Consider the following 26,508-nt stretch of genomic DNA (forward strand, 5'->3'; position numbering starts at 1 on the left):
TAAATGTTATGTGTATATTTGAATGTTGGCATTTTAACTATCAAAATAATTGAAATGGTTATAGGTACTACAAGTTTTAATGCTTATTTATTTAATCATTTTTTTCAACTGATATAATATTATCTATAAATTCCGTCCAATTAAAAATAAAACAATTTTATTTTATATTTCAATAATGGCAAGTAAAATATTTCATTTAATATAAACAGTATTAATGAAAACATTTTTTGGTAACAAATTTGTTTCAGTACCTACTACTATTATAATAATTACTATGTTTAGTGTTATTGCACCAGTGACATCTACCAGTGAATACCTAAAATATATAAAGCGAACTCAACGTTAACAAAAACGTAATAAAAAATCATTATAGGCATACGTAATCATCACATAAATGTTTACTTAGTTCACTAAATATGGTTTTTTATTTATTTATCATACCTACCTTGTATCCCATTGAAATCAAAATAATGATAGCCATTTTGAACTAAACTATAGTGGACTGTATAGAATGGGCGCCGTGCAGTGAGAGTACGTGTCAAGAAAGACAGTTATAAAGGCAAGTTGGTTTATATTTTAATTTCATGTATGACTGTTTATACAATTTGAGGCCCTGTGTATGAGGCCCTGTGTAGCGCTGCTATAACTATACATGAATTACTAACAAGGCAAATCAGATAAGTCCTAAAAAGTCAAAAGTTTGAGGGAAATCTTGAAAGATTTTTTTGATAAAAAAATAAGAAAACTATAATTTGAATACCCAACTACAACTTTGGTCTTTAGGCAGAGCGTGATTTTGGCAGGGATAGATTTCTATGAGCACGGTTTTAAAACTCTGTAACCGAATAATGTATATAATATATATTATATTGTTTGAAAAAAAATGTTCACAAAAGAAACCGTGTGACGTCACAGAATATTACGATGTTTCTGGTCAGGTCCTACGGAGTTGTGCTCTGTATCCAGACTTGATGAAAAATATATTACTTCTCTAAATGAGGATCACAGCCCAGGTCAGGTAACTTGGCCGTCTGACAGCCTTTTCCGTGGCTTGCCACCATCCCAGTTAGCATTCAGCGGCACGCAAGGCCTTTTTCAGCGTGAAAACTGTAGCATTCTTGATTTGTTCCGTACAATTGTAGGAAGCTTTTCTTCGTCTTCTCCAACCATTGACTTGACCTAATATAACTGATACAAATTTTAAGAGTTCGGCGAAGGCAAACCGAGAAGAGTCTGGAGTTCACTGAATATAGGTTGGTATTACAAAGCGGACATGTGCTGTACTCCAAAGGAACCGATGAAGGACGCACGAGCGGTGTTGGATTTGTTGTCAACAAAGCCTGGAGGGACCGCATAGTCGAGTTCAACTGCATTTCTGACAGGGTCACAAGCGTGATACTTAAAATCAATGCTAGGTACCGCATTCAGATTTTGCAAGTATATGCTCCGACACAGAGCTATCCTGATGAAAAAGTGGAAGAGTTTTACGAGGAAATAACATCCTTGAAAAATAAAAGTAAATGCCACTTCAACATCATAATGGGAGATTTCAATGCACGTATTGGATCATACCAAAGAGATGACGTAGCGGTCGGACATTTCGGACATGGCTCAAGGGATGGTAGAGGGGACATGCTTGTGGAGTTTGCTGAAACCAACAATCTTCACATCATGAATTCCTTTTTTCAACATAAACCTACACGTAAATGGACGTGGAGAAGCCCGACAGGAAGGACCAGCGAAATCGATTACATCCTCACTGACAGAAAATATACATTTTTAAACTGTAAGGTGATCAATCAGTTTAACACCGGCAGTGATCACCGGATGGTGAGATGTAAGATAAGATTGAACGTCAAATCAGAAAGATCCAAACTGCAGAAGAAGTCAAATGCTCGCGTATACCTGCAGAACAATACTGAATTCCAAAATGAACTCAAAAATGCACTATCGGCTTTCTTAGATGAGAACGAAACCGTTTCCCTATCCAACGCGGAGGATATAACGAATATTATTCTACAATGTGCAGAAAAAACAGGCGTAAAAAGCTCAGAAGTTACACCTTCCACCAAGCTTTTGAAGGCAACATTGAATCTTATGGAGCAGAGAAGGAAAACCAAGAGCGATAGACAGGCGCAAAACGATATGGAGTTTTCATCACTTTGCAAAACCCTCCGAAGGAAGATTAGAGAAGACCTTCGTAAATTCAATGTAAACCTCATACAAGCAATTGTGAAAGCAGGCAGAAGTTTAAACAAAAACAAGCAATGCTTGTCGATAGGAAAACGTCAAATCACAGCACTAAAAGCAAAAGATGGTTCTATCGTCAGAAATTGGGAACACTTGTTAAGCCGAGTTGAAGAGTTCTACAGCGATCTCTACAGTGATGACACTGACAATACGACTATAAACTTAGATCTTCAGAGAAATGGAAATTCGGAAGACCATACTCCCGAAATTACATCCTGGGAAGTAACCCATGCTTTAAATTACATGAAAAGTGGGAAAGCCCCCGGGGAAGACGGTTTAACGATAGATATCCTCAAAAAAGCAGGAAAGGATGCAAATGAAGTACTTGCACAATTGTTCACAGCCTGCATATGCAAAGAGGATGTCCCAGAGGTATGGAAAAATGCCAGCATTGTCATTCTTCACAAAAAAGGTGACAGAGAAGACCTAGAAAATTATCGTCCAATAAGTCTACTCCCTATTCTCTACAAGACGTTCACAAAAATTCTCTCAAACCGTCTGCAAAATGTACTAGACGAGAACCAACCGAGAGAACAAGCCGGATTTAGAGGAGGATACAGCACTATGGACCATATCCAAGTCGTCAGAGAAATCATAGAGCGGTACCAGGAATACAAACTGCCACTATGCATGGGTTTTATAGACTATGAGAAGGCGTTTGATTCGATAAAGAAATGTTCAATACTCGACGCACTCAGAAAACAAGGAATCCCTGGAGGCTATATAAATATTTTCAATAATATATACAGTAGCGCAACAGCATCTGTAAATCTCCATAAACCATCGCGCAGATTTCCTATCAGCAAAGGAGTCCGACAAGGTGATACAATCTCACCTAAACTATTTACAGCTACCCTTGAAGACTTATTCAGGCAACTTGACTGGAATGACAAAGGGATCCCCATAAATGGAGAATACCTGAGTCATCTGCGCTTTGCCGATGACATAGTAATTTTCTCGCAAGACTCAGAAGACCTCCAAAGCAGAATGCAGGAACTCGCTGAAGTAAGCAACAAAGTAGGTTTGAAAATAAATGTAACAAAGACGAAAGTCATGTTCAACTGCTTTGCAGGCCAAAAAGAGATCCTCATCAATGGCACTCAGCTCGAACAGGTGAAAAGCTACATCTATCTGGGACAACAAGTATCTATAGATGGATGTATATTTGATGAAATTGTTCGCAGAGTAAAGCTAGGCTGGAGTGCTTTTGGCCGCCTGAATAATGTCTTCAAAAGTGACCTTCCACTGTGCCTAAAGCGCAAAGTGTTCAACCAGTGTGTGCTTCCCGTGATGACATATGCTTGTGAAACATGGACCCTAACTAAAAGAGAGATCCAGAAACTTAGAGTAGCACAACGTGGTATGGAGAGGTGCATGCTGGGCATAACGCGAAAGGACAAAAAGAGGAATGAGTGGATAAGGAAGCAGACAAGGGTTTGCGATGTAATAGAGTTTATTAAAAGCCTTAAATGGAGATGGGCTGGACACATAGCTCGAAGAAGAGACAATCGTTGGACAAATCTAGTCATCCAGTGGTATCCAAGAAGTACAAAACGTCCACAAGGTAGACCTAGAGGCCGCTGGATCGATGAAATGATAAAGTTCTGCGGAAGTACGTGGCAACGCAATGCACAGGACCGAGAGAAGTGGAAGCAACTTGAAGAGGCCTTCATCCAGCAGTGGATAGATTCAGGCTGATGATGATGATGATGATGATGATCTATTATAGACATTCACGAGATTCTCAGCAACCGCATCCAGTACCATATTTCAAACGCGTCTAGCCTCTGCCTTTACCGTTCAAAGCTTAGAGGCATTTATACAGATTGATAAGGGTTTATTATTATTTTTAAATTAAGTCACTCTAAGTCACATTGTGTTCTTCACTACCTTCAGGTCCTCCCAAATTATTGGATAGTGGAAGCTTCTGTCCACCTTCATATGTATCATTAAATTTAAATAATATATTATAAAACAAAAGATCACAACCATAATATATAATTATTTTTTTTAATTGATTTAGCTATTATACTATTGAAAACTGCACGAAGCAAAGTTTACGTCATGATATTAGTATGATGATAAGGTGAGGAGATAAAGTCATTGTTGCTTGGTTGTTGAGAGGACAGTTTATTTATTAATACGAGAATAATGTACTAGTATGATGTACTGGTGAGATCGATGTGATCAAAAAATTGATTATATTAATGAATTCAGACACTTGATTCGAGTAGAATGACGGTTGACTATGCCGAATGAAGGACCCGTGACAAAATAGTTGTATTTCTTGTGACGGGCTAGATGAGTGAGTGAGGATTCATGCATTGTCCTTTCAATGTATGCAGTGACAAAATTATAACAGACCCTACTGATCTAGTTATGACTGAGGACATGCTGAAATTATTATCACTCTATTCTTTAGTTTTGACAGAGAACATATTAATATATTAAAGAATGTCACTCATTACTGAGTGGTATGATTGCTATGTAAGTATACTATTATGTATGTTTATAGAGATACTATTATATAAATACATTACAAAAAACTCTAGAGCTCACCTTAAGGGCGAACGTGCTCAGCGTGGGTCAAAATGGAGTTTTTTTCTATTTTCAAAGCATGATCTTGGACATAGCTTAAACGTTGTAGATAATCTATTTATATAATTTTGAAGCCTTATTATCTGTTATATTTATTTTAAACATTTGATGACTGCATAAAGTATTTTTATTACAAAAAATAGTATTCTTTTAAACCTCTCGCTTTAATGTTTTAGAATATAATCATATTTCAGTACATAAATGTGCAGTGGTGTTAAGATTTTTAACATTTATCATTTTTTAAACGCGTTTATAAAACCATCAGTATACTTTATATCGACATTATTATAGTGAAATATTTACGATACAAAATTATATTGATAATCTCTGTGATCCCAAATTTTACAAGAATTAGGCATTTTATTATTCAAAAAATGGGCAATATTCACACATTTCAAGATAATTCTAAAGATACTTATTATAAGCTATGTTTTTGACCATTCAAGTGTGATAAACATCTTACGAATAATGATTGCTTTATAATAATTATTGACCTAAGAATAAGGTAGTGTTTTTTTGAAATACGCCATTTCTTTCGGCATTCCCCATTGGTTAAGCTACAACATACGGCCGTAGCCATAAATTGACAAACTATAATTGAAGTAGGGAGTAAAATGATGTTAACTCGCGTGTTTGAACATGTACCTAACCGATTTTTTTTAAACGGTTCACCTCGTCATACCAAATGGAATTTAAGTCTCTCGAAGTAATAAGGATGTAATTATGCGAACATTTAAGCAACTGTTCGAATATATATGTATTATCTAGAAAGGGTGTGTGGGAGGGATCATATATTATAGGCGGCAACTATTAACTGATGATAAACAATAATAATAAAATAAAACAGAATTCAAAATTATTTTTAAAACGTATTGATTTCAACATCTAGTATTGAAAAATATTTTTGAGATTATAAGAATTTACTAGGTACAGATACCAAGTACAACCCCTCGCAAAGAGACGTCGCCAATCCCATATCAGAAACCTTACATAAAACAACGACTACCGTCCCGTAAAATGATCAGCCCTGCAAATGTTCGCAACCTCTGTAAATACTAAATAATATTATAACAAAAATAACATCTCGCAAACCATCCTGCGAGGGGCGAATTTTGAAGACCGACGGTCACAAATAAAATTATTTGAACCCAAGGGAATTTATTGCCCTTCGGCCCAAGCAAACTATTACCGTTAGATTTTTAAAAAGTTGAAATGTCACCCCTCTCCCCGCACATAACGAGGGGGTAGACATGTTGAAAATAATTGAGTAGTACCTTAGACTACATATACATTTTGCCTGCGAAGCCAGGAGATACGTTTCCCGCGCCCCCTTTGTCTTTGCGGAGGGGGCCGCCTAGAGAAAAGTAAACTTTACCCGTCTCGATTTTGAATCAGTATATCTCTTGTAGTGTTTTCGTGTTAATAAATAATCGTATAACCCCTACTACGCAAGAGCGAAATAAATAACAAGTGAATACTGTGAAATGTGACAAAAATGAATCAACCCCTAAATTGACAGTGCCGTGCAAAAGTGAAAGTTCCCGGCGAACCGTTTTAAAATCAATGTTTGTCCTAATGTAATAAAACCAATGCTTGCCCAATTGTAATAAAACATAATTCTGCGCGGAATTATAAAATAAACACCTGTGTTATCCATTTTTATACTTGTGCCCGTTATAATACAATGTCTCTCACTCCCCAATACAACGAAGTACCTACCCGAATGAAGGACTCCACAACACACACACGTGGGTTCATAAAAGGTATTAGTACTTATCTCGAATCTCTATTACATATATTATGATAGTAGAAGATGAAGTCTATTTTTGTGAAAATCATTATTTGAAAGATTAAATTTATTTTTTCAGTAGGTAATTTTATCATAAAAAAAAAACAAATAAAACTAAAATACATTTTTTTCGTGTTACGTCCACACATTGAAAATTCACACATACAGTAGGTATGTCACTTATACTTTACTTAGATGATAATGAAATAATTTACAGCCAGTCTTTAGAAATCTATCAGAGACCAACATGGTATCTTATTTTGCTTCCTTGTATATGAAAGTGATAATTTTGAAACAAAATTACTTATTTGGTTAACAAGTATTTAATATACAAGAATTTAATTGCTAGTTTTAAAATTTTATTCTCCGTCTGTGATACATTGCTTAAAAAAGGGATAATAGTAGAATTTTTCAGTTTGTAAAAGGTAACTATATTTTTTATTATTATTAAACACATTTGTGACCCATGTGACATTTCTTAGACTTTAAGAATTTTAATAAATAACATTTATTTATTTATTTATTTAAGAATACAAAACATTGTGGACATAACAAATCTAAATTCAAGACGTACACAACATGAGATTTACATTATAAGTCAAACATTACCCTCACAAGAGAGAAGAGAATATAGAAAAAGAAATATATATATAATAACAATAATAATAACAAAAAAAAAAATAATCAAAACATATATAATTTAATACAGAAAAATATAATTTTTGAGAACGGAAAATATACAATTTTATACAGAAAAATACAGTTTCAAAAATAAAATGCAAAGTACATCATTGAAAATGTCTATGTCTTTAGGGAGCGCATTGACTACTAAATAAAGAAATGTGATTCGTTAAAAACTGAATCATTTAAAATCATCAAAGGCTCCATGTTTTGGGATACATAATCACATACTTATAATATATTACATATTATTATTATATCAACGAAATTCGGATTACAATTTCTAATTAGAGCTTTTTGATTTCTCGATTCGAGAATTTTCGAATTAAAGAATATTTAATTAACTATTGTTTTTATTCAATGAATAATTCACAAGATTTAAGTATGATGCCTACAGCATAGTGCATGGACGCGAAACCAGAGAGATGCAGGTTCGATTCATACTGGGTGTCTTACTTTAAAAAAAAAGAAAGATTTTTTTCTATTGGTTAAGCATCGGCCAATAGTGTCGTGGGTCCCACGTTCGAATCCTGGGTCTGACAAAAGTACACATATTGTTTTTCAATTTGTGTATGAGTCGGAGTATGGATTTAATAGGTTGAGCAAGTGGATGACATCCTTTCCTCGCAAAAACAAAATCTGTTAATTCAAACCTCCACTCTATGGAGGCCCATAGGATCCTATTATGATCGGACATGGTCGGAATAATATATTTTCTCGTATAAAGTCTTTTCAAAATTATGTATGTCAAAGAATATTTGTTCCTTCAAGTTATATTTGAAATATTTTTTGATATTTTCAGCCGTCAATGAGATATAACCGAATTACTAAAAAATAATCCCCATTTTTTAAGGTGTTGATCGTGGCACATGATGTATGAGTATTTTTTTTCAGAATAACTTTACTGTTGCTAGTTACTAGCACAGGTAAAACCATAATCTAACTAAACTACCACTAGACCGAAACATAATGAAACGAGTATTTTGTTAGAGTTAAAAATACTCTGGTACAATAAAAACAAAGAGCCCAGAAACTACACTGATAAAACTGACAACTGACAGTTTTGTATGTGTAGCAAGTTATAATATGTAATATATAAGTATTTTGCTACAGTTTACTGTAGTATAATAATATTATTATACGCATAATTTCATTATTATTTTGTAATACTGTCTCTTTGTGAATATTACAATTCAAAATACAATCATAATTTAGTTCCATTGAATAAAAAATATACAAATAATTGTACATAGAGTTAACTTAAAACTACATCTCGAATACAGTATGGTGATATCATGGAACAAAACGTATTGCTTTTATATTGTGTTTGATCATTTTTTATTTTATGAATTTGCTATTTTTTTTATTTTTATGATTTGTCTAAGATGTTAACGCTCTTTATGTTTGCATAAACAATGCTCGCATGTCCTTGTAGACGTTTGTATACAATACTCACATTACAGTGGCGGCTCTACCTTAAGGGTTTATAGGGACCATCCCCACATCGTTATTAAGTCAAAAATACACGTTCGATATTTTTGTCATTGTCATAATATACCTACTTAATTATATGATTAAATGAACTATTTAATTTATTTTATCCATCTGAATCCGTCGCAATTTTATAGACATATTTATTGTTATAATGTATATTAATAAACCAATGATTGTAAATTATGTAATAATATAATGATGATTGCGTGGTATTAATACTTTGGACGCGGAAGACGCACACGGTGCGTAATGACCAGGCGGCCGATCGATGTAATTAACGTGCATTTTAAAGGGGGCAATTAAAATCTCATTATCTCTTCAGCAGCGAAAGCGTTAAACAATTAATTAAATTAAATACGCACTATTTCACGGTGATACATATGCACAAATTAGGAAAGCTATGGCGTCTATTTTTCGATGAAATTCTCAAATCTCGTTCTACAAAGTATATGAATGCAATAACGTTAGTATACGCATACTGGGGAGCGAAACAAATAACCCTTATGTAAGTAAAAGTGCTTGCTGTACCTATGTCGTTGTTCAAAACTGATAATGATAAGTCTATAATAATTATTATTATTAATAAGTTAATACTTTTAAGCACGCTTTAGATGTGATTAACTGATTAATGACTAAGATAAAGTAGCTTGTTACATAATGTAAAATATGAGAAAGTAGGTAGGTATATATATTTAATAATTAATGGCTAAATCCCATCACCTAGAAAGTCGTGGAGCCGCCACTGCGCACATAGATATATGAGAAACACCTAATGGGCAAACAAGGTATCACCGACTATTTGATTGACAAAGCTAAATTACTATTTCGTGCAGTGAGTGACGATACCGAGAAATACCGGTTTTATCTGTTTTAATAAAACAACCAGAAATTAAAAAAAGATGCACCTAAAGTTATTGAATCAACCTACAAAAGTGAAGTAATTACCATATTCATTTTAGGCGGGAACCTCTCGATTTTCATTTTGTATGACCATATTATATTGTATATATTGCCATATATATATATTGGCAAGAGCTAAAAAAATATTTCGGTATTGATGCCGGTTTTCAATTGTAAATACCGAATTAATTTTATTCAGTATTGCAATCGGTAATAGGAGGAAAGGAGTTGCCGGCGATGGGAAGATAGAGTAGAGTTTTGTTTAATTTTTTTATGCGTACGTAGGCTGCAATAATTGCGTGTAGTCACTACCTAATATATTTTCAGTACCTACGTAAGTTCTGTTATATTTATTCACGTTGGAGTCACCATTTATTGGGGGTGTAGTTGTTGAGCTGAGTCAACTACCCCGCTAATATGGGGCTTTACAAAAAGAAACGCGCGTGAGCATTTTCGTCGTTTTGTATATAGTATAAAGCACAATTATTACACTTCTGGTGATATTATCGTTTGATTAAAACCGCCAAATAACATGTAATGAATGCTCATAATTAAGTTTTGTTTTTTATGGCCACAATGATTTTTTTAATAAATAAATGTAAGTATTAACAATTGGTATCTATGTAATTTTCAATAATTTCACAGTTTCCAACAATTCATGTTTTCTACTTTCTTTTTAACTTAAAAATAATGTTCTCTCAATGTTTAAATGAATTATTTTAGTAAATAAATGCAACCTATCTATAGATATACTATATATTGGTGAGTGTGGATAGTATTTAAAAATGCCGAAACGCTTATTTGTAATGTCGGCTCATCTAATTGAAAGAATTTAAATTTAAACCAAAGAGTGTGTCTATAAATTTTTCGCTGTAATGACGTTACCAGATGTCATTTCCGCAAACGGACCGATCAATTTTTATCAGGTTTTAAGAAAAAAAGACAAAACAAACATGCCAAAAATAGCATACTAACGTGACTTCCATAATAGCTGTTCAATGTTGCCATTAATCATTATCATAAACTTGACACAATGTTTATTCTGCCAACCAGGTTGGTTACACAAGCTCTGTCGTCATCTGAGAGTTTTTTATAAACAAGTTTCTTGCTTCATTGAAATCGACTATTATTGATAATAGTTATAATATTTCTACCCGCAATGGATTATATGTACATTCTCTCTTTCTTAAAATTCTTTGCCCCATTACTAAGGGTGGCGATTACTGAAATTACAATTGTTGCCAACAATCTCTTTCCATCTAGTGCGATCCTGAACTGATCTTGTCGATACAGTTACTGTTTAGACAGTTAATTTCTTGACGGTGTCGCACCATCTGGAAAGCGCACGCCCTCGCAACTTCCTCGCTTCGACGCCATCAGAGATCACTCTTTCCTTCAGACTGCTCTAGCCTCTTCTCACGACGTGGCGGAAGACGCGTAAATGTTTATTGATATCAAGCTATTCCAACAACACAACTAAACCAACCCACCCCGCACCATACTCGGTCTTAATTGAACGTATCACAAGGCCCTACGTTTGTATGTAAAATCAGCAGTTTTTTTACGCCTGGTAATTTCTCAGGAGCGGTCAGGAGCTCAAGACAGTTTTAAAGTCCCTGGCCGAATTCAAATTAGCAATACCTGATGCGGGTAGACGAATGGTTTTCAATAAGGCATGTTTCTCAGCCGGCACAATTTTCATTCGACTAGCATCGAGTAGAGTAGTTTGTGTGCCAAAGTCCTTAAAGAAACTTCGATAGTAAATGCGAGGTATTCATAAAGGCATCTAGAAAAAAAATGTCTCAGTAGCAGATACCCATGACCCATGACTGAGGTTCCCACGCTCTTAAGTGAGCTTTGAGTGACTTTACTGAGTTGAATTAAGTTAATAAAAAGTGCCATAGGAGAGAAAAGCATGGAGAACTAGCATAAAAGAAAATTAATTTAATCATAAATATAATACCAAAACCAAGGTAAATAATACGGACACACAAAAATCATGTGAAAAGATCTTTTAAATGCAATATAATTAGGGGAGCGTGGGGTAATGGGAGCTTGCGGGTAATGGGAGCGACTGCAAAACAGGTACCGTCTAACACTAAAATGACTCGGAAATAACCAAAACATCTTCGTCAATCGTCGGCTAAACCCGTCGATCGCTGTCGGCTGCTTAGTGGCACGTGCACGCGCGTGGCAAGTGGAAGTGTGTTTTGGGCTAAGTGCTTATATAAATTTACAATACATAAACATCAACGTAAGTACTTAAAATTTTACTTATTTTATCATATTTTGTGTCCATTGTATAGCCAGATACATGTATTTTTGTTTAGTAGTTTCAGAATCAAGGTTTAAAATGGTTTGGTTACGTTATTTATCAACCTTCAAAGTGGTTGACATTCGAGGAAATTGGAGCCTAGGTGGCTCCTATTACCCCTATATAAATTTCACACCTCTTTTACTAGTAGAAAAGATTTTAATTGTTCCAGATGCCCAGAAATAGAAAACTGACGACTTTCAAGGCTGGTTGGACGGTGACTTCATTGAAAAATGCCCTCCAAAACTAGAAAGATTATATATGTGTTTTTTGCTTAGTTCCATAACATGACGTGTTGATTCTTTTGATATTTTTAGTACTAGAGCATATTTTTGTTGAATTACATTAGTAAATATTTAAAATTTTATTGTACCTATGTCTGTTATAATGTGTATAAGTGTTTGTAAGCATATTAAAATATGAAGCTCCCATGACATATTTGGTAAATTTTTGGCTCTCATTACCCTACATGTGGGGTAATTGGAGCCAAATGTGTTTGTTGGGAAAACTTTTTTTTGTACCTTAGTTATAGAATTTTTGAGTGAAAATTGCAGTAATATTATAACTATGTAACCAAAGAACTCATTTCAAGTCTTAATATTAAACGATTGGAACATTTTGTTACTTTTTTTCAACAATGTCCTTAGTAGGCTCCAATTCCCCCTTGCTCTCCTAATTGGCCTTTCGGGCAACCGGGTGGGACAGCCCGATAAGCCCAATAACTGAAGAGATCCAGGTTTCAATACCATATAGCACTGGTTTCCAAACTTTATGTTACTATGCCTCCCTTTTAAAAAAATCTAATCTTGGCGCCTCCCCCCCCCCCCTCTTTATTTCATTAAATAATACAGACACCTTTTTAAACAGTCAACAATGTTCTTATTTATTAGCACTAATCTAACTGGTGCTCTAATGTAGTGTTTCTTAAATTATACACGGGAGTTATCATTTAAATATACCCATCAATCATCATACACTGGCGAACTTATTTTTTTTCTAATTCGGATTTACAAAGCTCTAATTTTTTATAAACGCCTCCACTTTGTCTTTTCAAATCAGTAAAAACATTATTTGTGGTCTTTTCATTGGTATATTTACTATATTTTTAAAAAATTACAACCAAATAGACAAGTTTAACAACAAAATTATCGTTCCTAAACAAATTTGTCTCAAATTTAACATAATGATTTGACCCTTTTATTTCATTTTTTCACGATAGCCAGCCCGCTTCACAATAGTATTATAGTGAGGTATTATAAAATAATTAGTCTCCATATTTTAAGACAGGTTTGCAAACCACCTTTTAAAAAACTTTTTTTATGTAGTTTATAACTAGCGGCCGTTTTATAAACTTTGCATTTGCAAACTGCAAACATGTGGCTACATTAATTGTGTTAAACTTTTCTAGCCTCCCAGTTTGGAAATCGCTGCCATATAGGAAGATTTAAAATATTAGCGTTTTAACGAGTCTCTTATTTAGTAGTTTTTGTGATGCCGTATATTTTTCCACTAGGTACTTTGTGAAACTACTCAGCGGAATTCTTTACATACAAGTTTGAACCGAATTATATGAAATCGATCACTCGTTCTAAGTGATTAAATCTCTCTCCATCTATAATAACAATTAATATGATGGTAAATATTCAAAAAGTAGGGCCTTTTTCAAATTTAAGTCACCTCTTTAGCAATTAATTGAGACCTCAACCTAAACATGACACCGCATAATATTATGATTCGCTGTTATAATTATTATTGTCTAATATTTTTCTGGGGTATAGAGGTGTAACATTCATACTACTCAGCATTAAATTAGTGACACATTTTGATAATATTATGTAAGTTTTTTTGTTAACACAAGATATTAGAACTCAATCATAACTAGATCAGTAAGTGTCGGTTTTAATTGGGAATTACAACAATATCTATTATAATATAATATGCACTACTTTAATATAAATAAGAAAGACAATCTATAAATCCTCACTCAACTCATCAAGTCCATCACGAGACGTGATGCTACTGTCGCTATTCACTCGACATAGTACATCCATTATTCCATTAAAATTAAGTCTCTCAGTGCATTCTTATAAATAATCTCTTAATCATATCGATCTCACCAGTACATTATTACCTCGCGATTATAATCTCACGTCATCATGTTTATTCTTGCATCAACTAATAAACTCTCATCTCAACAACCAAACAACAACGACCTTCAATCTACCACCATCCCATCATATCGCCAAAGAGGCATGAACAATGAAACAAGGGAATGTCGCAAAGAGACCTTCTAGATGTGGCTTTCAAAATTCCTTCGACTGACAGGGTGAAAAAAATGACACACTAAAACGAATGAGAAAAGACATACAAGTTCTGCATAATATTAAAACCAGAAGACTGCAATACCTCAACTCGATTATTAGATGATAAAAGTAATAGTGTTCCCCAACTCATGCAGCCACACCTAGAGTTGGGTATTTCCCGAGAAAATCTCAATCTCGAGATTCTGGATTTCCCGAAATGACGAAAGTTGGAATTCTCGAGATTCAGAATTTCCAGAAAATAATTCTCGAGAATTTCCGAGATATCGGGAAATTTAAAAAAAACTTGTAAAAATTCGAAAACCACTGTAAAAACAGACAAATTCCAAAAAAACATGATTTTTTTTATTTATCTAAGAAGACAAACAAAATAGAAGTAGGAAAACAATAATAATTCAAAACATTACTTATTAAAATGGGATTTCAAAAAACACAGACCGCCAATCGCTGCGTCTGACAATCGCGTACGTTTTTGAAACGAAATTCCCTGATATTGTAAAAATTGCGCTCATTTTGAGTCGACGTTGGCTTAATTGTGTTAAATGCCCCGATCAGTCTTTAAACGTTTTGTGTTTTCTGTCGACTTTTTTCGTATAGAAAATCGTTTTTTCAATTAATATTTGATAATAAAAAAATCCCGAATCCCGAGGAAAGATTCTCGAGATCCGGGATTTCCCAAAATGTTAAAAATTTAAATTCTCGAGATTCAGGATGGAAAATCCCGAAAATTTCTCGAGAATTCCCGAAACCCAACTCTAGGACCCAACAGACGATAGATCAAACACTAATCTGGTGATCGAATACGAAAAGGAGTGAGAAAAGGAAGAATATAGGTTTTTTTATTTGCTATCATATTTCCTTAGTAATCATACAATCCTTCGACTGCCGAACGCTAGCTTGTCAGCCAATAGTGTTGTGGATCCCAGGTTCATTAGTACTGATAAAAAATGATGATGGTTGAGGTACAAATATATAAAGGAATTCTAAGCTTTTTTTATTTGACATATTATGAGGCACATTTCTAAATTAAATATATCAGCAATAAATTAAAAGGAATTTAGATATTTCTTCATGCATTATTGTACCTATGTACTTTCCACCTAATTTGTTATAATTTTATAATACAATACAATAAAAAATAAACTACCATAAAAAAACCACTTAGAATGAAGTACAAAATCATCAGATACCTACCACAAAGTATTATCAGTAATTGAAAATAGATTCCTCAATTGTTTTCGAGTACATAATTATGTTTAAATATGTATATTTAAACTATTTATTTATTATATTTTCATTTTCATTTTCGTTCGAAACATACGCTTTTTTATCTTTCGATTATTCTTCGACGGGTATAATAATTATTATACAACATAAGAAAAAAGCTCATATATATTTTGTGTTTTATTTATAAGAAATGTAAGTTTACTACTTACTTCCAATTTCCGTATAATAGGTATATTTATTCACATTCTACGATATCTTCATATATATTTTTTAATATTTCAAAATAACAAAATGAAAACATTTTTTTTGATTTATTATTATAAAAACCATTTCAGTCTTCGCATTGTAATCATAGAGTTATTTGCATGGTCTTAGCTTCCAAAAACCACCGCTTTTTCTACCTCAATATTTTTTGCAATCTTTTTTTTGTGATTTTACCAAGGCTTTAACTGCGACTCGCTGTCATATCGCCTCTTCTCTTCTAGAAGGGGATCCGTCGATCAGGTCCTCACTCTTATTCTGTTAAATAGCTTTACAGTTTTGCCTAGCTCTCCCGTCTTACCCACCGCCAAGACACCCTTCAATTCGTCGACATTCTCATAGATATCCGCAATTCGCAGCTGTACTCTGTGAAGTTCATATTTAGGGCATTGTAGTGCTATATGTACAATGTCCTCTAAAACATGACATTCACCGCAGAGTTGCGATTCGCTTCTTCCCATGAGAACCTCAAATCTTTTGTTTCTTAGCCTCAGTATTAACTTAAGCTCGTTCCTCGTCAAAGGAGACTCTACAAACCAGGGCACCTCTCGTGGTGATGGTAGAATAGACTTACTCCATTTCCCCTTTTCTAATGATGCCCTATGGTAAAAATTTATCCACATACTTTGGCCCATTTTCTTTATAGCCTCATTTCAGTCCGGGTTTTCTGGTATCCACTGATATGGTACCCCTGAGTGGCCAGCTTCCTTTGCCAGATCATCCGCCTTTTCATTGTCCTCAATGCCCATGTGCGATGGGATCCATTGAAGGCATAGATCTCTTTTTTGCTATCATTATAAGCTATTTTTACACAACTAAATGAAGAAAAAATGCCATTTCTTTCATGATAGGCTATTCACTCAAATTTATATTACACAATAAATTGAATTTTTACTTAGCGTAGTAGGTATCTATTTCCTTATATAACCCTCCAAACTAACCCGCCCTACTCGATCTTAAGCAGGTGTATCACGGGGCCTTTCATTTATTGTGAAGCATACCTACATAATATGCAGTTGTTTACGTCTGGCAATGTTTCAGGAGTAGATGCCCAAGACTGAGGTCGCTCGCATTCAAGTGAGGTCTGACTGTGTTTAGTGATACTTATTTTAATAAAATGTTCCCATCTGAGAGAATACCACGGAGAATTAACAATAATAAATGTTTTTTTTTTTACATTTAATAAGTTTGTAAAAACTACTAAAAATAAAGCGAAAACAAAACGGACATACCTCCTAAATTATGCGAAGAGATTTTAAAAGCTAAGATAGTAAAAGATAGTTGGACCAGCTTTGACTCCGGTCAGGTTCCAACAGCTTGTTGGATCGACTTTGAGGAAGTTGATGGTTTGATGAGAATAGTGGACGCAGGGAAGTAGTCCAGGTACTGACCCTTTTGATGGCCAAAGTGCAGGTTTTCTGGATTCTGGGTCACGCATTCGTACACTGTTTTTGATTATTGTTATGTTAATCACTCTCGCGACGAGTCACACTGTACATTTTTCTGCTAATTTATTGTTAGTGATTTTATGATTGATTTGTAACTGAATAATTGGTAAAAGTGCCTAAGTGGAGACATACAATATTTGGAAGGTATATGACGGAATGTTTGGTAGGAGTTTTTTTGGTTAGTTAGTTTGGTAAGAATATTGACGCAAACAGAATATATTATATCATATATAATTTATTCACAATTATTATTACTGTATGTATTACATTTTAAAATGCTTTTTTTTCTTTTTGCTATAAGTTTCCTTTTCTTTAATCGTATTTTTGTTATCTTTAATGATTGAAAATATTTATAAATAAAGTATAAGAAGTTTATCTATACTATTTTTGCTAAATTATCTGCTTCCTAATTTTCCTGAAATCCAATATATGAAAGACTCCATTAGAATGTAATTATGGTATATTGCTTGAAGCGGTTTGTATAAATTTGTATAACATAATAAAAAATAGTTTTCAGCATAAAGTTCGTAATAATTAAGAAGAATTTAGATATTTTCCGAACATCCTTGAACGGGCTTACTGGTTAATTAGAAAATAATATTACGTTATTAAAAACACAATTTAGAACTAGCGTATTAATTATTTATTCGCCTAATAGGTATACAATTTACTTCAACTATTAACGCTTTCACATACATTTAAAAAAAATCATGTTTATCCTTCCAGTCGGTGATAATATTTTCAAATATGATGACCTACATTCAGGAAACCCTTCTAAATCTTGATGACGAGACATTCTTCCGAGGTATGGAGAAGCAGGGCGTTACCAGAAAGATTTTGCAGCAAAAAATGCAGCGCATTAAAGACTGGTACAAATTTCAACCACACCTACCGCAAGATAAACTTGGTACGTATTTTATTATAGTCATCATAATTTGTGATACTACAACTCTTGGCGGTCTTGAATCTTGACTTTCTTCCATTCTGGACGATCCAGCGCTGACACTCTCCAGTTGCTTTGACTGAGCATTTTTAAATCTCCCGTCTCAATTTTGGCCATCCAGGTCTTCTCTTACCATCGGGGGTAGCGTAAATAGCCCGCCTCGCTGGTATATCCTCCTAACCTCACCTAACCTAATCATAATGCTAATAAAACTGTATAACCTGCTAAGTACCACTCAATGTAGGTACCAATAACTCAGAAGAGTAAAATTTTCCTTGCTTTTGTATTCAGAATTGCTTGAATATAGTATCACCTGCCTTAGCACATGTTATTTATCTGGGATATATTATATTATTGGGTAATATTCGTGTGCATACCTACTTTACAAGTGAATTTTTTATAGGTGATAAAAATTTTGCTGGTAAACTCTTTCAGTTTTTCTTTATAAAACTGCCCACATTATTGTCTATATGTTTATTTATCACGGGATACTATAAATAGTCCGACAACGTATACGTTAACTTTTTGATGTTCAGTTGGACTTGGCTGTTGTCGGCCAGTACGGAAACGTCTAAGAAGGGAACAGCCCGTATTACACGTAGCAAATAGTAAAATTTACTTCAATATGAATAATTATTAAACTACTGTCCACAACAAGATCTCGGCATAACATGAAGTCGCTGTAGTTGCGTGTAGAAGATATTATAGTATACGGTAATCTCTTTCTGACAAGAAAACTCACGGCAAACTGTGCCACGGTGAAATGCTTACGTATAATTTACATGCTACCTAGTTTTACAGGGTATTTCTATTGATATATTATTCTATCAAATATAAATGCAATCTGATATTAACATTATGTTTTCAGATGATAGTTATTTAATGCGACATTTATCCATGAACAAATACGATGAGGAGAAGACGAAGAAGAAAATAGACGCACTGTTTTCAGCCAGGACATTTTTTCCAGAGTATTTCAATGACAGAAATCCTTCGAGTCCCCGCATTTCGAAGAAACTGGAGTCCTTAGATACCATCATTATGCCAACGCGCACGGAAGAAGACTACAGAATTGTTATTTTAAAGTGAGTAAATGACCGCTGTAGTGGCGTTACTTCGAAGAGAGGCCCATAGATGGCGCTGCTTTCTGACTAGGCGCCGCAAGCACTATGTAGATGGATGAGGATTTAACTCTTTGTAAACTTCATAATTTTTATCCCTCACAGTCTTATAGCCAGTCAGCTTAGTCTGATTAGCTCTGACCTTTTGATCATACAGGTCCTTTATTTTGGAACTAAGCACCTTATACTATCGAGATTCGTTTCTAGTGATACATGTAGTATCTAGTTGTCAAATGCAATACCTACCTGAACTGAACTAATTCTTTGGCAAGTTCATCTGGAATTTTGGTCGCGCGATTCATCTTGTTAATGTATTTTCGGATACCGTTTGAAGTATCCTCTGTTAATATTGATTAAATCTCTGTGAACTCTGAATAAATACTAAACCGGAAGTGTTTATATTATTGTTATAAATAAAAACACATAAATACTATACCGCGCAGTATCTTCAAAAATACCTGGCGCCACAACGTTTGACCCGACCGTCTATATAATGAAGGCTGCCTGACTTTATTCTGTATTTGAACAGAAATAACACAAAACAAAAATAGTATTTAAGTGAATCCAATTAGTAACTCGTTAGTTATCTAAATAATGTCATCTCCAATAGTTTTCATTAGCATTTACAGTAACAACATGGGAGGTAAAATTGTTTAGTGTTACCACCAAGCCGACCAATAGATATTTACTTAAATTTATAGCACTAGCAACATATCTGACATCTGAAAGTAAGGTTCTAATACCACCAAAATAGCCACATAATCTCAGATGTAGGAACCATTTGTGAGGTGCCCCAACTTAAAGGCCATATTCCATTGGCAGACGCACAGACCCGACCCGATCCAACGATCGACGCCAACCGTCGTCGCTAGCTATTTGCAATTACACGCAACGATTCAATCTCGTTGGTCCTTGATTTGATTGGTTAAAATAATACTAGTGTTGCTATTATTAAAAATATAGGTTGAGTGAAAACTAGATATTTCTTAGATTGGTAGCTACACTGAACGCATTCCCGCGCAATTTTACGTCAACAAAACTGAGCTGTCAGCTGTCAAACCTAGCGAGCATCAGATCTGTTAAAATTTATGCGGCCGTTTGACATTTATAGAAAGTTTGTATACTTATTGTTAATTTACATCATGAATAACTGGGCGAGCTTGAATCTCCAAACCAATTGAGTAATTCGAATATCGAAATCGAATAATCCAAAGACTAATTTATTGTAGCGAGTATGGCTATATTTCAACTGGCTCAGGCGGTCAGGACTCGCCGTAAACGAAAACACTGGGTCAAAAGTTGGCTAACTGAAGAACAGCGTGATCGCCATTGAATATGGCGGATTTTTTTACGTTCCACACTATATCTTTGGCGTGTATTTATTCGACGAGGACTGTGTCCTCGGTGATACTCCATATATATTTTTTAAGTTTTCGCCATCTTGTAGTTGTTCAGTTGAAATCGACCAGTAGAATGAAATGAACGACCGTTTGCATGACTCAGGCGCATATTCGGCTATTTTCGTACGCTTTCGGCAATCTTCGCTTGATAATGAAAGGATCGCACGACGGATAATAGAAAATTTTCCACTTTCGACCCGATCGCTCACGATCCTTGAAAACCATAGAGAATAGAGTTTGACAGTCGTGGCAGACGATCGGGCCAGACGCAATCTGCCAATGGAATATGGACTTAACTGAAAAACATTTCGATCTCTATTGACTATAATAATATTATAGTACCTATATATTATTTAGAAATATTTTTTAATGTAGGTAGTGAGGTTATGAATGAGCCTTGCTAAATACGACACGGACCGTAAAACAACTCAAGGTGATTTAAGCTGTTGTTTTACCATCAATTATCACTTTTGTCGTGTGTTTGGCACACGTCGTGCTTACTCATGTTTTTTTATCACCTAATCTCTTTCAGATTCAACATCGACAGTCATGTGGAGTACGACATGGTCGTAGGTGCTTTGTGTGGCTTTATTATATCAGACATTAGGATGCGCCTGGATTCATCCGCGGGGGATATTTATATTTGGGATTTGGAACATGCTACGTTTGATCAAATAAAACAAGTGCATCTGCCATCATTGGCGCGTTTAATATATATTATACAGGTAATGTATCTGATATTAGGGTGTCATGAACAAACAGAACACGAAGAAACAGAACGGTGACAAAACAGAACAGCGATAAATATAATATAACTATGAGCTTTCGGAAAAAATATAACATTTAATATTGAAATTGTCGTATCTCTGTTATGTTGTAGAGTTTTAATAAAAAAATGTCTTCAATACGCCGTAAAAAAAATTATAATAAATTATATAATTTCTGCATTCTTAATTGCTGAAAAGCCTCAGTTAAATAGAACTCATCTAGCCAACTTACCTGGTTACATGTAAGTTGTACGTATGCAGTTAATCGTGGGACACTTATTCGTGCGCCGCAGTACGTGAAACATGAGTTCGTATAACATTTTATCAAATGACGAGTTCTTCGTTAAACATTTCACCGTGGAATACATTTGTACCTATCGTACAAAATGCGGCGATAGTTTGCAAATAGTACTGTTCCAATTAGATTAACCCTAACCTAACCTAGTAAAGACATCTCATAAAATTTTCCACATGTTGTAGCATTCGTACAAATATACTCCACGGTGAAATATGCAACGAAGAATTCGTCATTTGATTAAATGTTACACGAACTCATGTTTCACGTACTGCGGCGCACGAATAAGTGTTCTGTGGTGAACTGTTTACGTACAAATTTCCGGATACGAACTAACATAGCTAGGTATATCTCGTCTTCAATCAAATTTATTATTCAAAAATCAAAATGGTTGGTTGACTAGGTAGAACGGAATAATGAGTTTAATAGTTCTGTCAAGTTGCGCATGAGTATCAAAATCAAGCAGATAAATAGAGGTTTTTGCTAACAAGTGAAGATTGTATAATATATTAAATATGTACATATTTTGTTTATAATGTTTTATAAGTATTTAATAATTAATAAATCGACAAAATTGAATGCTTTATTTTTCCGCTGGCTGTTCTGTTTTGTCACGGCATTATGACGTAATTATAATATGTCATTCAACAAGTAAACTGATTTTTTATAAAGTATTATTATGATCTAATGGTATCAGTTACGTCATTGATATTATGTTTATTGTTAGGCCCACTGATTCATTTTCCTTTTTAACCCGACGGAGCAAGATCATCTCCGCCTCATTTGTTGAAAAAATGATTTCTCTCTTGTATTCAGAACAAAATACGCAATTTTTGAAAGAGTGAATGTAGATACCAATTCATATTGCCAATTTGACCACTTATGGCTATTACTGTTTACCTTTTAGATGTGTTACGGCGCTGTTATACAAGGCATTCACATAATCAATGCGCCTGCAATTGCAGAACTGGCAATGAGTGTTGCAAAAGCTGCCTTATCTAAAAAAATATCCGAACGATTTATGGTTCATTATAATATGGAGAGTTTTCGCAAAGCTTTACCAATGAAATATCTCCCCAAAGAGATGGGAGGCGATGTCCCAATGACTTTGAAGGAAATCGCAAGTAAGATAGTACACCAATTTTTTAAACGAATTTATGAAATAAATTACAAAAATCTTTAGCTACGATGCCTTCCACATTCACTGCTAACGTTTTAATTACCACATTTAAATAACACGTTAATCACATCTAATGGCCAACGACTCCAAACGCGCCAGTCGCGGTGTTAGCACTAAATGAGGTTATGTTTTTCTCCAGATCGACAATATTATTAATAATCATCTAGCTTGAAAAAAAAGATTCTGGCATATGGCGTGAAGTTATTAGTATTTTTTCGATATGTTGGTTTTGTTGTGTATTATTATTTTAATAAACTAACCTAACACGATATTTAAACGATGACAATAATTATGTTTTTTTTAATAATGATCATCAATTATTGTGGTTCACGAAAACATTAATCTAAAGCTAAGTTTATAATACGACTCAATGGCTATGAGGTACAGAAATAATGTTTCAATCTTTTTTATTGTGACAAAAATGTTTAAAATATACACATTTCTAAAGTACTTATATGTTTCTAGACATGTCATTAATTGTAAAAAAAAGCTAGGACACACATTATTTGCTTATTCCATTCGAAAGTTTCAAAACTATATATCAGATCAGGTCCCACCTAAAACTGTGTCGTTATCCGCGTGCATATGGGCTTAATATGTGTGGTAAACTGCGGTTCCGATTTTTTCGACCACCATAACGCACAATTTTCTTCTAAGTGCTTTTCCAGATGACGCGTGTCTCGCCGCGATATGTTGCAAGTGCATGTGGACGGCTCAATGAGGTCGCATGTACCTGGAATGCCCGCGAGTTTTTACGCGGGAGTCAAATCGTGCCATCTGGACAAGGTCTAAGATGCATTGATCAGCATTCTGATTATTGACATTTCTATTGACGTTAAACTGTTTTATTTAAAATGGGTACATAATTAAAATTTTAAATTACTGTAAATTTTACTATTTTATTATTTTTAGATCAGTGGGATAAAGCTTTGAAGACTCCAGAAATAATACAATGGTTTAGAGATTTAGACGAAGCGAAATCTGACGAATCCAAGAGACTCAACAAAAAAGACTTCGTAATCAACGATATGGTGGGGGTGAGAGGAACCTTCAGAAAATTGGAGCTTGATTGAAGACATATTCAGAACATATATTATGTCAGAAATATTACTCAACCAATAATAATTAATGACATCTTTTTATCCAAATAGCATACCGACATATAGACCGACATACCCAAAATAAAATGACACCATGTTTTGTCCAAACAATTTTTTATTTAATATTTTATGTACGTACATAATTATTAAAACAGAGCAAAAACAACATTAAACAATATTTTTTTCACTGATTTATTTATCGAAAGTTTGAAAACTTTTGAAAACACGTATTTAATTATAAATAATATACAATATTTATAGCATAATGTACTAAAAAACATATTTAAAATGAAGAAAAATAAATTTTACAAATATTTTTTTTGAATCGATATCTATAGCATAACGAAATATATTGTATATTAATTTTTGTATAAAAATGATTTTACATAGTATATAAGTAAGAGTAATCATGAATTATTTTAATAGTTTCAATAAAAATAAATACTAATACGTCCCTGTTTTACAGAGTCAAACACTCACATTATATTAAATAATTTTAAAATATTATTTATAAAAAATACAGTGGCCAATCTATCATTGGAATTGTTTATTTTGTGTGGCAAGTAGATTTTATAATAATTATTAACGTCGACAAAAAATAATTTATCTATAAACATTCTTTGTCTTAAAACACTCGATAATGTATTATTAAGGTTTGTTCAATTTTAAGCATTCATTCTATTTTGTAGTGTATCAATTTTGATATTTTTTTTATAAAATATCTGATTAAAAATTATTCAGAAGATAAAATTAAACCCATACAATATTAGTAAAAACTTTCACATTTTATTCATAATTACAAGCGAATTATTTGTAATTTAACGTTTCAGCATTCATACTGTAATTAAAAATAAAAGAAAAATATATATTATTATTACCAACAACATTAAATACAAACATAACAAATAATTAGCATAAACATAACAAAAAATCAATCAATAATTTTTTTTCAAATCAATCACACAATAAATGAATGAGTTAATTAATTTGATTGGTTAAATAAATTATAAAGCTAAGTTAAAAAAAGTACTTATTATCTAAAACAGTTTAGATTGGTAACTAACACCGTTGATAGAGTAGAGATAACTCAGATACTCATATTAAGATTATGTTAAGTCTAGACATAAGTAATGCATTATTATAATTATTTTATTAACAATATCATTTTATTCAAGTAAATAAACTCAAGAAGATCCTGGAGAATTTAGTAAATAATTACTCAGTAGGTATCAACCATTCTATGGTGACCCCAACGCTACGGCAAAAGCGATTCGCAGCTTTATAGTTTCACATCTATTATGACGTATCTGGGGAGTTAATAGGCTCCCGCCACAGTCAAAAACTACCCTAGTATATTGTAGTATTTTAGTTAATATGAACTACTCAACCAAGACTCGCAACTGAACAGAATTTGACAGTGAAATGACGTACCTATTCACCATGGCGTTATTATAATTCCATCTTTGTCCGTTTTACGGATAAGTTTGTGGAAATGCAGCCCTATGTTGTAACTTGTGACACGAAGTCATCCGACGACATGACGTAATTGTGACGTAAGCTCAATTCACGCATCAAGGCGAGCCGCCCAATGCACACGGCTCACCCTATAGTTATTATTATGCTGAAACACCTATTTGTGTATGGGGACAATGAATAACGCCAGTATTAGAGTAGCGTTAATTTAGTTAATTAGGCGACTTCAACTTGCAACTTACAACATAAGGCCTCTGTACCTGTATTGTAGCGAATGAAACCAATACACATTTGAATCGCTCGTGGTGCTACTGTAGAGTGATTTATTTATACACGATATAATAAGTACATGTAAAACTTTTTTGAACTATCTTATTGGTAATTGTGTATATGTGGTAAAAACATTTTCTGTTGCTAATTTTAAAAACGTGGTTTTATATTATAATAAAAGAAATAGTTACTTCAGTAGAGCTTTATACGATCCTATATTATGCATAACTTCAAGTGATAAAGAACATTTCTGTTCACGAGACCCAAATTAAATAACACATTCTTTCTAAGGACCACATTCATACACAATTATCATTACCCACTCATCGCGTTGTTATCCAAACAGATTATTTTACGAAACAATAAAATCTTGTCAATTCCGCGATAGAGGTACCAATTGATTGTTAATAAATAAATCATCCTGTGGGTAAATGAAACCCGCGGGCCGCAGGTTCCACATCACTGACACACATTGATAAAAGGTATAAAAAAAACAAATTGATATTAACTGTACAATTTTGTTATAGGAATTTACGGAAAATAGAAAAAATGGAATTTTACCATTAGTAAAAGCTAATTAACAGTTTCAGAACGAGTTACAATAAGATCTTTTTTTGCGAATATACAACATATATTTTTAATAGGAAACTTATTACATAGTACAAGTAGAAATATT

The 26,508-nt window shown here is 33.7% G+C and overlaps 1 protein-coding gene across 3 annotated transcripts; it reads left to right on the top strand.

Annotated features, from left to right (window-relative positions):
- Positions 1-6,125: 6,125 nt before the first annotated feature.
- On the top strand, positions 6,126-24,265 carry LOC147069598 (alpha-tocopherol transfer protein-like). 3 transcript variants are annotated; one of them, XM_085950287.1, is made up of 6 exons: positions 6,126-6,611; positions 18,010-18,190; positions 19,095-19,311; positions 21,280-21,472; positions 22,717-22,933; positions 23,902-24,265. In XM_085950287.1, exons 2-6 carry the CDS (start codon positions 18,031-18,033, stop codon positions 24,060-24,062), a joined length of 948 nt encoding a protein of 315 aa, XP_085806413.1. In that variant the 5' UTR covers positions 6,126-6,611; positions 18,010-18,030; the 3' UTR covers positions 24,063-24,265. The 3 variants fall into 3 exon arrangements, with proteins under 3 accessions (XP_085806413.1, XP_085806411.1, XP_085806412.1); XM_085950285.1 differs by lacking the exon at positions 6,126-6,611 and adding an exon at positions 6,857-7,062; XM_085950286.1 differs by lacking the exon at positions 6,126-6,611 and adding an exon at positions 8,121-8,244.
- Positions 24,266-26,508: the final 2,243 nt, after the last annotated feature.

The sequence above is a fragment of the Rhyacophila brunnea genome, unplaced genomic scaffold, assembly GCF_057557595.1.
Source record: "Rhyacophila brunnea isolate RB1 unplaced genomic scaffold, BYU_Rbru_1.0 scaffold_23, whole genome shotgun sequence".
Classification (NCBI taxonomy): domain Eukaryota; kingdom Metazoa; phylum Arthropoda; class Insecta; order Trichoptera; family Rhyacophilidae; genus Rhyacophila; species Rhyacophila brunnea.

Bases quoted from the DNA above. Each gene is read 5' to 3' on its own strand.
- LOC147069598 (XM_085950287.1), top strand. From the start codon at position 18,031: ATGATGACCTACATTCAGGAAACCCTTCTAAATCTTGATGACGAGACA. The intron at 18,191-19,094 runs GTACGTATTTTA...TTATGTTTTCAG, and splicing joins CCTACCGCAAGATAAACTTG to ATGATAGTTATTTAATGCGA. The intron at 21,473-22,716 runs GTAATGTATCTG...TTTACCTTTTAG, and splicing joins GTTTAATATATATTATACAG to ATGTGTTACGGCGCTGTTAT.